The sequence below is a fragment of the Mauremys mutica genome, chromosome 8 (genome assembly GCF_020497125.1).
Source record: "Mauremys mutica isolate MM-2020 ecotype Southern chromosome 8, ASM2049712v1, whole genome shotgun sequence".
NCBI classification, from domain to species: domain Eukaryota; kingdom Metazoa; phylum Chordata; order Testudines; family Geoemydidae; genus Mauremys; species Mauremys mutica.
Genome location: NC_059079.1, coordinates 63,403,773 through 63,418,407, shown reverse-complemented (window position 1 = coordinate 63,418,407; position 14,635 = coordinate 63,403,773). Strand labels below are relative to the sequence as shown.

The following is a 14,635-nucleotide window of genomic DNA, read 5'->3' as shown; positions in this document are numbered from 1 at the left end:
TACAATAACCTGCATCACATTTTTATTGGTGCAAAAAAACACAACCCCCCAAACAATTTCATTCCCCCTCCCCTTGAATTTCTGACCTATACCAGTGCTGTCATACATCGATTGTTCTCTTAGCTGGTAGATTATGCCACCAGGATAGTGCAGTGTGAATTTGCAAGGAGCTGTAACAGCTGAGTGCGGAAGCCCAGCCCTGAGCTGAATCGGAAAGCAGCAGAACAGTATGCCAAATTACAGGCGGCAGCTGCTACCGTCTTGAAGATACTATGAAGTCTCTCGTCTGGAGGATCTCTTATAGACTCGAGGAGGCAGCTGCCCCGGCATTGTCAGGGATTCCATGGTATCACAGAGCACTGCCCCAAGCTTGCCAGACTGCACTGAATATTAAGGATCTTTGAAGTCGGAGGAGAGGCAGTTGTATTAAAAAAAAGAAAGGGATGAACTGAAGATTAAACATGTATGGGAATTATCCTCACTTCATTAAGTTTCCTGCTGGCTTTGGCAGTAAGTATTACACTTGCACTTGCAATCTTAGCCTTCTGGGTTAGCTAGACAGACCGTTTAAATTGCCAGAGTATGTGAATGGGAAGTATTAAAGCATTTACCTAGCTTCTAGATAGCCGTAACCTTACAACGGTCTTTACATGCTTGAGAGTGAAACTGTCTTATTATTATGAACCCCATCAACTGCACCACAACTGAACTAGTCTGCCTAGAAATTATGCATGCTTGGTCCAAGCCAGAGGATTTTTTCTCTAAAGTTTGGCATTGGTTGGACAAGACATTTGAAAGATGCATGTACTTATTTGTGTGTTCTGTGAATGGTGGATATTAATCAAAGCAATAGGATAATATCATATAATTATCTTTCCAATTGGACTTCTTTACCTGTTTGTGTTTTCGGAGGAAACAAATTATTTTAATACAGCAGTTTTTCCTCAAAAAACCCCATAGAGAACATTCTCTTTTCTGTCCAGCGCAGCTGCCCCCACGCCCTGGACACTGATAAATAATAGTTTGACACATTGACAAATGTAGCAAAATGGGACTTCAAGTGAAGTGAGGCAGGCATCTGCAATGGACTTTGGTTATAATTTGTGATGCACCGTGATATGCCGCATGCCAATGGGAAGCTCTGAGCTGCAGGAATCAGAACTCTTGCAGGCTTTGAATTTCTTGAGGTTGATCATTTTTGTTACTCTTTGTGTGTGAGTGAAGGAGATGAAGGACAGCTTTCAGCTGTAACCGCTCAGTTTGGGTGCCAAACGTAAGACATAGTGGGCCCAATTCATTTTTTGCCCTGCAGTTGGTGCGGGCACTTATACGAATGCAGAGTGGGTATAAAATGCTGCCAGATCAGTATATTTGTGTGTTACACCTGCTTTGCATTAGAGTAAATGACCACATGCAGAGCAGAGTAATAATGGATCAGTTCCATTGTGACTCAAATTGGGCACTCGTGTATGTGTGAATGAATGTTTTCTGGGAGTATTTTTGTGATACCCACAAAAATCAGTGCAGTAGGCATCTCAAATTGGGGATTTGCCCAGAAATATTGGGCACTTTTTGAAGATATTGCCATTAATGGGTTGAATGTACTGATATGTTGTACCATGGATTCTCAGCCTGGCATCTGAGTTTTATAGAGACATTGGGAAGAGGTGTCTGAGTTAAATGGGAGAGGGTCTTGGCTAGATAGGAGGTGGTTATGGGGCCGGGAACCACTGTGTTCCATTATACAAAGCTCTGGAGAGGTTTTCATTTGGCTCTTCCAATATTTATATTTAGCATTTCTCACACTTAAACTTTCCTAGTGACTGCTTAAACAAAATCTGCAATTAAATGACAAAGTGAAAGTGTAGATTGTGTTGTAAATATTTACCATAAGTATGCAAATTATTGCTAATGCGGGGTAATTTTCCAAACATGTACCTTAAGTGTGTAAATGATTCCACACCATACTTTGAGGGCACCTATGAGGTGTCTATATAGCAATGCATAGCATCGATTTCTCAGCTAGCAGAGTTACATGAGCTAGTGTCAAGGCTCACAAGTTGAAGTACCAAACCTTTTTTGTCTTCTCGAGCCAGCTTACAGTTCCACTGAAGTCAATGGCTCCATATCACTTTACAGTCGCTGATGATGATGTCTCCTTGTTTTCACACACCCTTAACTTGCCCAAAACATTCTCCTTTCAGTCTGAATTTTTCTATGATTTGGTTTTGGCAGAAAGGGGAAATTTGTTTGGAAAATCAGAATAAAATCCATTTCTGAGTTGTGGGAGGGGGGAACCCATACTTTTCCCATTATTAAAAAAACCCACCACACTCTTGTTTTTGAACGGTGACATAGCTAAATAAATGAATAAAACAAATGCTGAAGTTTAAAATGGGGTAGGGCCCTACTCCTGAAGTGAGTTCCACCAGGGCATCGCTTTCTGCTGCCAAGGAGTTGGGATGATAGTTGTTAGTGAGGTTTAAATGTGAATGAAGTGGTTTGAGGAAGAAGAGAGAGATTTTTGCTCCACCCACGAAGATAAATGCAGCTTTTATTATAATGATGTTTTGCACCCTACCAAGAGCTCAGTACTTTAGGGAATTTAATTGTAATAGGGAAAAGGTAGCACTAGCATTGTCTGAAACCAGTTTATTTCATCTGTTTGTCCACTTTGAGAGGCGCCTGTCGATTGAGGCACAATAAACTGTGATGCCAACTCAGCAGTGGTTGAAGGATAGAATAGAAATTGTCCTTTATAACACCTTAATTTAACTCAATGGGTTTGACAGCGCTCAATATCATTATTAATAATTATTAATTTCTTTGTATTCTAGCAGCTCTCGCAATGTGTTAGGCACTCTACACTGACATAGGGAGAGACCCACACAAAGATAAATGCTTTTGGGGGTTGGGGATTGAATGGAAAGCTTTATAAGTGACTGCAAATTCACTTCAGAGAATACTCAATGAGCCATGTGTGTTGTTTGACAGCATATTCTCCCTGCCTGTGAGCGGATGGTTGGGTAGGAGCCTGGACGGCTGCTGGGACAATTTGTGAATGAGAGACTGTGTGTGACTCTGTATTGCAAAGCCTGAGCACTCAAAAACTATTAATCAGCTCCACAGAATCATGATTGTCTTTAAAATGATGACTTTAAAGAAACAATACATTTGGGATTCTTTTTATCTAATTTTTTTTGTGTGGAACATGTGGGGTCCACTTGAGCCATTTTTAAGCTCTTCTCTGCCACTATGAAGATTAGAAACTTTTATTATGAAAGCTGAGATTTTTATGTATTCATGTGACTCCAGGAGTTGAGGCTTTAAGAAACACACCAAATATTGCAAAGCATGATCAAATCGTGAGAGCTGGCAATACTGCTTATTTAAACACACATAGCAAAGTTCTCCAAAACCCTGTCTCAGCTTCAAGACCAAGAGGAAGCAATGGCTTTGTGTGTGTAGGGGAATCGTAAAAGCTGCAATTTTAGGATCTGTCAGCAATGTTTGTTGTATTCTACATATTTTGCACACCCTTATGGGAAAGCCCTATGGAATTTAATAGGGAGGAAATCAATAGGGAAGTATAGAAATTAAATAGGGCTTTAGGATATATTAGAAAACAATATTCTCTCTCTTCAATTGTATCACCCAATAGCATTTAGTAGACAATTATATTGCTGCTGTAGGAATCTGTAAGGAAGGACTCCCTGATCTGGTCATCAGCAGAGATCAAACTTTGGCCCTCTAGTTCTTCAGTAAAGACAACTATCAGTTGAGCTAAGGGACCAAGCTGATTAGTTGAGTCAAGCAGCAAACCGCTGTGGATCAGCCGCACGGGGATACAAACACACATGGTCGCTGTCTTATGTCTGGGTTGCTTTAGTAAGTTGTTATTGTTTATTAAATTCTATAGGACTTGCACACAGGGGTGGCTCCAGGCACCAGCACGCCAAGCGCGTGGCTGGGGCGGCAAGCCATGGGGGGCGCTCTGCCGGTCACCGCGAGGGCAGCAGGCAGGTTGCCTTCGGCGGCATGCCTGTGAAGGGTCCGCTGGTCCCGTGGCTTCGGCAGACCTCCCGCAGGCGTGCCGCCGAATCCGCAGGACAGGGGACCTCCCGCAGGCAAGCCGCCGAAGGCAGCCTGCCTGCTGTGCTTGGGGTGGCAAAATACCTAGAGCCGCCCCTGCTTGCAAATAATGGTTAACTCTAAACTTTCCTTTAAATTAAGGGGGGGCAGTGTCACATGGGAGGTTAATCAATCATGGCCCTTCTTCCCTAACTAATTTGCATGCTTCATTTCCATTAGTTGTAATGAGTCAGCATGAGGGGGTCTGTAGATGTGTGGGGGTTCTCACTGGCAGATTGCTCAACCCTCATTGTCGCAGCTTTTTAAAGGTTCCATGGCTGTACTCAGGCTCTTGGGCTCCATCAGAGGGGAGCCCTGCTCTGAATGGGCTGTTGGGCTGACAGGTGTGGGACCCTCGCCGGGCTCTGCTTCCTCTGAAGCATGTGGCCATCAAGTGGGGGATAGAGATGTTGCCCCACACTACCCTGCACCTTCACAGCCCTGCTCCTCTGCCCTGCTCTGCTCCTCACATCCCTAGTCATGCCCCCCACCCCACAGTGTCACCACATGGCAGCTTCCCTGCTCCTCTTGGCTCCCCATAGTGCTGCTTTCGGGTACTGGGGGAGCAAGGAGAGTGTTATGGGGATGGGGGAAGAATAAAGCAGCTGTGTCGGATGCAGTGGGGAGTTGGAATGGGGACACAGGGATGTATGTGGGCCTAGCGGGTAGGGGGGCTCTGATGGGACACTGGTGTTATGTGAAGTGGGGGCCTAGGGAGTCCAGTGCCTGAGCGCCGATGTCTTTGCATTCTGAGGGCTCCTCCAGGAATGTTGTCCCCACCCCTGCATACCGTATAGCCCGCTCTCCCCGCAACACACAACCCTCTTCCCCTCTAGACCTCATGCACATTTTTGGTCTCCACCCACCACCTTGGCATTGCTACTAGCCCCTTCCTCCTACCCATATCCTCTACCTGCACCGACACCAGGTGTGAGAAAATATGAAAAAAAAGCCACCCTAATTTATTTTTAAAAATTGGTTTAATCTGGGATCACAAGCACTAAAATGTCTTCCTCATGATTGCACGGTATCACTACAAGGCAAAAGTCTGGTGGTTTGGGGGCCCTAATTGCCCATTTCCAGACCTTAACATGGTTGGATTTCTTGTGACTCTGAATTTCCTGGGTTACTAATGCTTGTTTTAGGGATAATTCCCACCTCCCTGTAATGTTTTTTTTAACCCGCAGGTTACTGATATGTACTCTCGCCCTTAATATCACCTGTATTCTATTCACACTAGCAAGGCACACATTTTTAACAATAGGCATCATTAACCAGTGGAACAGCTGACCCAGCGATGTGATGCATTCTTCATCACTAGGAATCCTTAACTCAAGACTAGAGGTCTTTCTAAAAGAGAGGGTCTAGCTCAGCCAGGGGTCGATGCAGGAATCACTGGGTGAAATTCTACAGCCTGTGTTATGCAGGAGGTCAGACTATATTATCACCATATTGCCCCTGCTGGCCTGAAATCTCTTAGGTCTGGTCTACACTACGGGGCGGGGGGGTCGAACTAAGGTACGCGACTTCAGCTACGCGAATAGCGTAGCTGAAGTCGAACTACCTTAGTTCGACTGACTTACCCGTCCAGACGCGGCAGGGTCGAACTCTGCGGCTCCAAGGTCGACTCTGCGGCGGTGGAGTTCCGGAGTCGGCCGGAGCGTGTGGGGAGTTCGAACTATCGCGTCTTGATTAGACGCGATAGTTCAAACTCCGAGAAGTCGAACTCACCGCGTCGACCCGCGCGGTAAGTATGGACCTACCCTTAGTCTTAATGTCATTTTTTGCCTACATACATAAGCAAATCAATCACTGTCTTCGAAGGTGAAATGCACTGCAAGTGTGAAATGGTATGAACGATTTATCATTAGGTATTTTGTGAATGTTTTATGTTTAATAATAAAATAGCCACTTACAAACCACTTGTAATCCAGAGTTAGTTAGCACACCTTTTCCCCCAGGCAGCGTATGCAATTGTTTGGCTGCCATAAGCAGAGTTTCTTCTGGCTGCCAGTTAATTCATTTATTGTGCATTTCCACTTATTGGGTGTGAAAGGCTAATTGCAAAGTGGCTAAGCAGAAAAAGAAGGTAATCCTGATATATTTAGGGCATGAGTAACTAGGCTATCATGGAAATTATGTACTGCTGTTGTCCTCTCCTGAACTTTTGTTTCACTCTTTGCTAAGCCCAGGCAGTTCTGTCCTTTCTGAAAAAAATCCACAACAACACTATCAAATTGGGACTATTGTTATTAAACCCCGAACTTTAGATCTTATTCGTAGCTGCTGGTCACCCTGGGAGTCAATACCATACAACTGCTTAGCGTACAAATATTTACATTAATACCAAAGACTGAAGGAGAATAGTGAGAATGTCCCATGAGGAGCCAGATTTTCAAAACAACCTGCCAGAAATTGGGACTGTGAAGAGGTGGCTGGATATGTGGATGGACACCTCCATTAATGGCTGATTTCCAGAGGCAGATTGGGCAAGTACATCCAGAGGTAGCTAGTTCAAAAGCTGGCAGGTGGTAGCAATCCAGAGAGAGCTGCAGTGGTCAGAATTGCTGCATCTGCTTCTGTTGGATAGAACCCCACAGAGTCTGTCTAATCTACCTCCAGTCTGCCATGGAAAAAGCCAGAAACAGTGTACAGCGTTTACCAATCCCATTTGCACAAATTGTGCATGAAATCTGCATACATTATGGAGTAGACGCCTTACTATACAGCCTGCCTCAAATCCATGAGTTCCTGTCTGCCAAAATCTGCCAATACCCATCTCATCTCTCAGTCCCTCAACTCCTCTTCCCTGTCCAGACCCCTCACTCTGGGTCAGCCTCTTTGCAGCTTCTGCTACATCAGCAGCCCTGCCAGATGCTAAGCACTCTCTCCCCTGGGGCCTTTGAGTTGTTTCTCATTGGAGTAGGGAGAAGGCGCTGAGGGTCGGCAAGGTGCTGGTTGACTGGCAGGCGAGAGTGGAAATGGGGTTTCAAGAGCTGGCCGCTTCCATGCTAGCCATTGGCTAAAACCCAGCAACACCACCTGGCAGACAGGGGAGTCAGGAAGCCAGAGGTGTCTGTCTACCCAGTCACTACCAGCTGTAGGTGAGATGCAGTTGGTCCCCCTGAACCTCCAAGTGATATTGCCCTCAGGAGCAGTGTGTGATGAGTTGAGGGCCCCTATCAGCTGGTTTCAGAGTCTCCTGACCAAGGCTGAGGAGCAAAAGTGGTAACCCCTTTGCTTCCTGCCTGTCCCCTTCCCACCAGGCTATCCACATCTTCCTCAGATCTGCAGGATGCCTCCTCAGCTCTTTCTTGCCTGCCCCTGTCTCTCAGAAGCTTAGCTGCCTGCCTGTGAGATGAGGATGGTGACACTTGCCTACCAGGGGGTTGGGAGGCTGAATGTGTCAATGCTGGTAATGTACGTTGAGATTCTCTGGTAAACTTGCTTTATTCCATGCAGACCCTCGGGCCTTCACCCAGGCCTTCCATTCTTTGCCGGTTTCTTGCTGCGGTCTAGACCTTGACTGTACTTGTGGTGGCATGTAGGGTTCATGTAGCTACATGACATACTGAATGTCAGATTGCATCCAAACTCACTATGGTGTGTAGTTACATGCGGCAGTAAGAGGTTCCGGTAGCCAGGAGGCAGCGGGACGCTATACTGCTAAAAATAGCACAGAGGTGGGCGCTGCTTGGGCACGTAGAGAGCTGTGTAGAGTATGTACCCAGGGGTTCAGGCCTGTAGGGCCTTCTGCTCTACTCTACTTGCCTAAGCTGTGCCTCACCATCTATACTGTTCTTTATACCCCTGCTATATGGGCATGCCATGTCTGTACCCTACACACCACCCAGGGCCGCCCAGAGGATTCCGGGGGCCTGGGGTCTTCGGCAGCGGGGGGCCCCTGCTTCGGCGGTAATTTGGCGGCGGTGGGCCCCTTCTGTTCTGGGACCCGCTGCCGAAGTGCCCCGAAGATCCGCGGCAGGGGCCCCCTGCCGCCGAAGCGAGACCCGCCGCTGAAGTGCAGCCGGGTCTTCGGCGGTAATTCAGCAGCAGGGGCCCCCGCCGCAGGTCTTCAGGGCACTTCGGCGGTGGGTCCCGGAACAGAAGGGGCCCCCCGCCGCCGAATTACCGCCGAAGACCTGGCTGCATTTCGGTGGTGGGTCCCATTTCGATGGTAATTCGCCGGCGGGGGGTCCTTCTGCCCTGGAGCGGAAGGACCCCCCCGCCGGCAAAGACCGGGAGCGGAAGAAGCTCCGGGGGCCCGGCCCCGCAAGAGTTTTCCGGGCCCCCCAGAGCGAGTGAAGGACCCCGTTCCAGGGGCCCCGAAAAACTCTCGTGGGGGCCCTGGCGGGACCCGGGGCCTGGGGCAAATTGCCCCTCTTGCCCCCCCCCCTCTGGGCAGCCCTGACACCACCATAAGCGTAGACCTACTTGTAGCTTCTTCCCTAGTCATGTTGATAGGTTTCCTTTCTGCTTCTGTTGTATATTTCCAAGTTGTCCTTGGTCTACCCTGTCACCTCTTGTGCTGGAGAGCCCAGTCCAATGCCTGTCTTGTTATGTTGTTCGGTTCTTTCCTGCAGGTGTGTCCTAGCCACCACCTTCGTCTTTCCATAATTTCCTGGCCTATCAATTGGTTTTGTCCTTCTCCAAAGCCCTTAATCTGTGATCTTTTTTATGGCCATTGGATGTGAAGGATTTGTCTAAGGCAGCTGTTTGTGAAAACTTGCAGTTCAGGTAGTAAAGGTACTGGGGGAGATATGTGAAATCCTTCCTAACCATTGTAGGAGCCAAGACGTGACATTTGATTACCCTAATTTCTCTAAACCAAAGATACTGTGGGGCCATTCTTCTCTAAGTGGGAATAACCCACATAGAGGAGAGGAGGTGTTCCAATTTATGGCATGTTCTTGAACTCTGTTTGGGGAGGGACAGATTTCCCTGCCTCAGAGAAGAAGTGAGGGTTGACTTGGTGGATGCTCTGGGGTTTCACTATGGAATCACTGAAGCCCAGCTAAAACCCAGAAGAAACCTGTCCATTGTTGAGCTTGGTAACAAAACAGTTTTTTTCTATGTTAGCGGCTCTTATCACAACAATTCCTGCAATATCATGGGAATTTGCCTTATTTGCAAACAACACTTCAAATAATCATCAGCCACGTGGGTCGCTCCATTAGCTGTCCTGCTGCAACGTGTGCTCCTAGATACAAGGTGTCGTTTCATGTGATAAGGATGTTCCATGGACTCATCCATTCTCGCTGTATAGGCTGGGAGGATCTGAAAAGGTTTTTAAATGTACACGTTTTTATTTGTTAAAAGGATACATGTGATAAAGAATACGTCTCCAAGGGGTGCTGCAGTGGCTGTCTCATTTGCTGCTGATGCTCATTGGCATATTTGCTCGGAGATGAGAACTATTTGGCTTTGCCACAAAGTCTCCTTTATAAGTATTCATCTAGCTTGGCTTGCAGCCATGCCGCCTCAGGCTGAAATCTTGTCAGCTCTCCCAAGTTAAATAGGGTTAGTCCAGGTCAGTCTTTGACTAGGAAATCTCCCAGGAAAACCCAGGCGCTGCAAGCAGTGGTGTTGCAAACGATTCAGTAGGGGGCATTGTGGTGCTGGAGGTGCACATGCCAATAAAAGTCTACAAAAAATCAATGCTTTAACATGGGATTTCCATAGCGTATACCTCCAGTGGCCATACATATATGTTCAAATGCTAGTACTTTGTGTGCTAGAGGGTTGTGGTGTTTGGAACAGAAGGACAAGAATTCTCTGATCTCTGCAGCTCGCAGTGGTAGTGGTGGCCACACATTTGTAATGGAACGGTGGCGGTCTCTTGTAACTAGCAGGCCAGGACATAACAAGAAGCAGTGGCTGGACAGATTCAGATTGGAAATAAGGTGCAATGGAGTAATTAACCATCCAAATGATTTACCCAGGGATGTGGTAGACTTGTGAGCACGTGTGAAAGCCTTTAAATCAAGACTCGAGTTCTTTCTAGAAAAGATGCACCTGCCCAACCAGAAGCAACGGGCCTGATGCAGGAATTGCTAAGTGAAGTTCTCTGGCCTGTTTTCTGGAGGAGGTCTCACTAGATGATCAGAGCAGTCCCCTCTGGCCTTAAAATCTCTGAGTTCCACTCTTTTGTGTGGGAAATTGCTGCCTCCAACACAGTGCAATGGTAGCCAAAGGGGCACTCGACCTTGATTGGCTACAAGCGTTGTTTTGCTTTTATTCCCTGAGGATGCGGTTGCTAAGGAATTCCACCTAGGCCCCATTGAAGTCAATGCCCAAATCCCCATTGACTTCCAAAGGGAGCCCCTGCAGAATGGGGGTGGAGGACGTGCATAGCACACCTCCTCTGAAAACCGCCAAAGGCAGTGCTCAAAATGTCAGCTCAGGTTCACGTCCCACAGGATGTCACCTTGAGCCACACAGTTACTGGCACAACAGACTGCCTGCAAAGCCTCTGGCTTCAAGAGAGTCCAGTCCTGCTGTCAGGAGCATTTCACGCGTCTAGGTGCATCAGTTCAGCTTGTGCCGACTTGGAGTTACAATCTTTACCCTTTGACTTTTCCAGTATTGCTTCCCCAAAAGGGCAGTGGGTGCCATGCACTGGCTGAGATCAGTCCCCAATTGGGATCAAATTTGGGAACAATATGAGCCACAGTTTGTGCCCCTCGTGCATGCAATAAATAAATAGAAGAACCAGGTGATTTTGTAAACAGCTGATTTGGGGAGAGGGCTGTTTCTTGGGAACCCCCTGCTCTAAATTGCCCCAAACCTGGTCTGCAATTCCTACTCTGCACCAACATGAGGCACAGCAGATTTCAAGACAATCCCAGTAAGAATGTGGACTTCAAAGTGCTTGGAATGGGCGACCTTTACAAAAAGCGATGCTCAACCTGAACTCCAACAGAGCTGGCACAGTGCTATAATTCACAGGCGGGCTCAGCCTCCTACATTTTTCTGGGACAAAGCCCAAATGTGTTACTGCTGCCTGCAGGATTCCTGAATTTTATTCTCCACCCACTTCAGCCAATGAATAAAAGGCAGCTACTGTATAGAGTCAGGGAGAGGAGACCTTTGGGATTGAGAAAACCAGGGAAGGAAGAGACAGGCCAGGAAATCCTTGATTCGCTGATCATTCTGATTGGCTGCATGGCTGCTCCTGTGGTATAGCCTGAGTCACAGCTGGCGATGCCATGTCTGCACTGCTGGCTTGAGTGACACTAGCACAAATCCAGCTGTCCGTGATGGGAGGCACATGCCCAGCTGCAGTGTAGACATCCTCAGAGTGCTGGAGAGACGTGGCTGATCAGGACAGCTTCTGTGATGCTGCAGAGTGGATCTGAACTTTAGAGTGGGAATGGGCTGGAGGGGACCAGGTCTTTTCAATGGGACAGTGCAGATCTGAACCTGGAGAAAGGAACACAATGGGAAATGACAGGAACTCTGGCCTGAGCAGAGGACGATGACAAAAGACAGGGGCAACTCAGCAAATAGGGTTAGCATGGTTTGAGCTGGGAAACCCAGCAGAGAAGGAGTTGGGAACACATAAGAGCTGCTGTGAGCTCGTCTATATTCTTGTCACAACAGTGCATCATATTTTACTTCTAATGGTGCCAAAGGAGAATGCAAATATCGCCACAACTCAAACAGGCACGACCACCTGGGGAAACTGTCTTCCTTTCCTCAAGCTTATTTTATTTTTTCTTCTAATCATTGTATGATCTACTCAGATTTCCAGGGTGTGTGTGAAAGAAGGTGCTATAACATCGCTTTCCCCCTGCGATGGCCCTCTGTCATGGGAAGTATGAATTATTTACTGAATACTAGAGCTGATGCATAGAGACTGATGCTGCCCTTAGTCCTGTAGGGTTGTGTAGAAAACAATAACCTTTCTATAGGATTGTTTTAAAACCATCCTGTAGAATTTAATAGAGAATTTTATCTCTTCTATAGAATTTTGTTGGATGGCTATAAAACCGTATAGAAAATGTCTTGTTTTCTGTTCATTTCTATGGATGAAATCCTGGCCATTTTGAGGCCAGTGGCAAAACTCCTCTTGGATTGCAGTTAGCTTTTAGAGTCCTTTCAACAGAACTGTATTACATTTTGATAGCACCCTGTTGATTTTATCCTGGTTATTTTTTCTACAAGACTTTCCCATAAGGATGGATGTCTATCAAGCAGTAGACTCAGTGGAAGGTTCCCACACTTCCTGCATCTGAGAAGCTCTCTCTTCTTGTTTTGACCTTCCCACTGTGTTCATCTGTGCACACCTCCAAGGATTTTTTTAGTACTTTCTGGTCCTCTGAGAATCAAGACCTGCTGTAAATATTTCCTAGTTATATGTTGGGCAAGGCACAGTTGTCTTGGGAAGCAAAGTCTTGGATCTCTTTCTCCATAGAAATTAACTATTTCCAAGATATATAGTCTCTTAAAAGCAAGCTACAAATGATTTTTTAAAAAGAGCTTGTGCCCCTTTTCCTTCATTGTGATACATAAAGAAAGCCCAAAAGGATCCTTAGAAATATCAGGACTGGCAAACCTGGTCATCCCTAGACCTACTGATGGACTTCTAGAGAGTCTCAGAGATGTTTCTTATGGGTGTTTACACCTTAACTGAAGGGCCAGTCAAATCTTTAACACACCCATCCTTTCTCCCAAGAGTATATTAGGTATTGGAGTTAAATAGACATTAGCAAAAGCAAACTTGACAACAACAGCCTGACTAAAAAAGTCTTGTTTCTCTGGTCAAGTGCTGAGCTTTCAGTGACTTGTCACTTGTAGTGCTGTAATTTCCCAAGTTTCCCATTTACTATAGACTCTTCTGGGGTAGAGAAGACATACCATCCCCCACTCACACACTAGCATGCACTTATATCAAGACCCTCACACTTACATGTACTTTTGAATCCCTGAGCACGCATATGCCCATGTATTTGACTGAATCTGTCTCCTTTAGCAGCTTCACTCCTGTGAAGGTCCCTGGGAAGCAATCCCCATTTATGTTTCTGGTCCCTAGACAAAAACAAGGATTAGAATTTACAAACTCAGTGGCTGGGAGAGAGGCATCTGATATTTTTACACATGTCAAGAAGCAGGCAGGTGTCCAAACCTGGCCAGTTTAATTGGTTCTAACTCAGGTCCCTGCATTAGATGCTTGTTTTGGTGCATGGTGCGTTTGATATTTGTGTGAGTGAGAGTGCACATGTGACTGCTTTCTGCTGGGTGGAACGTGGCTTGTGAATAAGGGCTGCTCTTTTAGCTCACTGAGTTTGGATACCTTTGCTTTTGGGCTTTGTCCATATGGAGGATTACTCATCTGTGTAGCACACCTATGTTGTGGCAAACTTAGCCTGCGGGAGGTCCACCCGAGCCGCAGGACCAGCGGACCCTCCGCAGGCACGTCTGCAGGAGGTCCACCGGAGCCGCCTGCCGCCCTCCCGGCGGCATGCCGCCCCAAGTGCGCGCTTGGCGCGCTGGGGTCTAGAGCCGGCCCTGCGTAGAGTGCACTGGTGTAAATTGTGACTTGCACTGGTGCAGCCTAAATCAGGTTCATATGGTTTACATGGGTGCACCAGCACCACACCAATAGCTAAACCCGCCCCCTCCCCTCTGACAAAACCTGAGAATCAAAGCTTTTTGTCCTTTTCCTGCATCTCAGTAGCTGGCTGGTAAAGGTGGTACCATAGGTCATGATGGCCTTAAGCTGTAATGTTGTTAAAATATTTAAAATCAAGTATTTATTGGCTTTCCTGTCAGGTATTTTTCTGCCAGTAGGGCAGATTTTAGCCATCGCTAATCTCCTCCCCTAGTCTCTATAGTTTTGCTGTAGCAATGTATTTAATCGACACATGAATTTCAAAACCAAGTGTTGCTGTCTGAGGTAGAGAAATGTGCTGTAATTTCCAAGACAGGCAAACTACTGACTCAATGCCTCCCTTTAACTTCAGCATTTAGACATTTGATCAATGACTGAAAATAAATAAATGAACAGACCCAATCCTGGATCTAGAACTTATTGGAGCTGCATTTACAAAGGGCTAGATACTTTTATGCTCGCGCTAATCACATTTGTAGTTATCCGTGCTCAGACAGGGTCACCAGACTGCATGCTGCAGTGTCAGCTACTCTCTGCAGGAGATGGGAAGAAATTTTGTGCACTGTTGCACCATTGGCTAGGAGGCTGGCTCTCCTTCATAGGTATCAGCCACTGCCAGAGGCAGGATACCAGATTATCTGTGCTCTCTTCCAGCATGGCAATACCTGGCTGTGTTCCTGCCGAGTATTCAGACGCTAGAGAGTTAACATCATTGTATTGATTTTGTAACTTGTGTCCAGCCATTCCTGAGCTAATAAATGCTACAGAAGGATAAGGGCTCAGTTCATCTTTTTCTGATGCTGGTGTGAATCAGGAGGCACCCCACTGAAGTCAGCGGAGTTACACCAGCGTGAAACCAACGTGCGTCAGGGAAAATCACGCCTCATGTTT

The 14,635-nt window shown here is 46.7% G+C and overlaps 1 protein-coding gene across 3 annotated transcripts in view; it reads left to right on the top strand.

Moving 5' to 3' along the window:
• The window catches only part of RXRG (retinoid X receptor gamma), a 111,265-nt gene that overhangs the window by 55,153 nt on the left and 41,477 nt on the right, over positions 1-14,635 (top strand). The window contains exon 1 of one of the 3 annotated variants that reach the window (XM_045028128.1): positions 190-510. The exons of the other annotated variants lie outside the window; for them this stretch is intronic. Within the exon in view, the coding sequence (XP_044884063.1) occupies positions 462-510 (49 nt within the window). The 5' untranslated portion in view covers positions 190-461. Of the gene's footprint in view, positions 1-189; positions 511-14,635 lie in introns of those variants that run through there. 3 annotated transcript variants of the gene reach the window in all.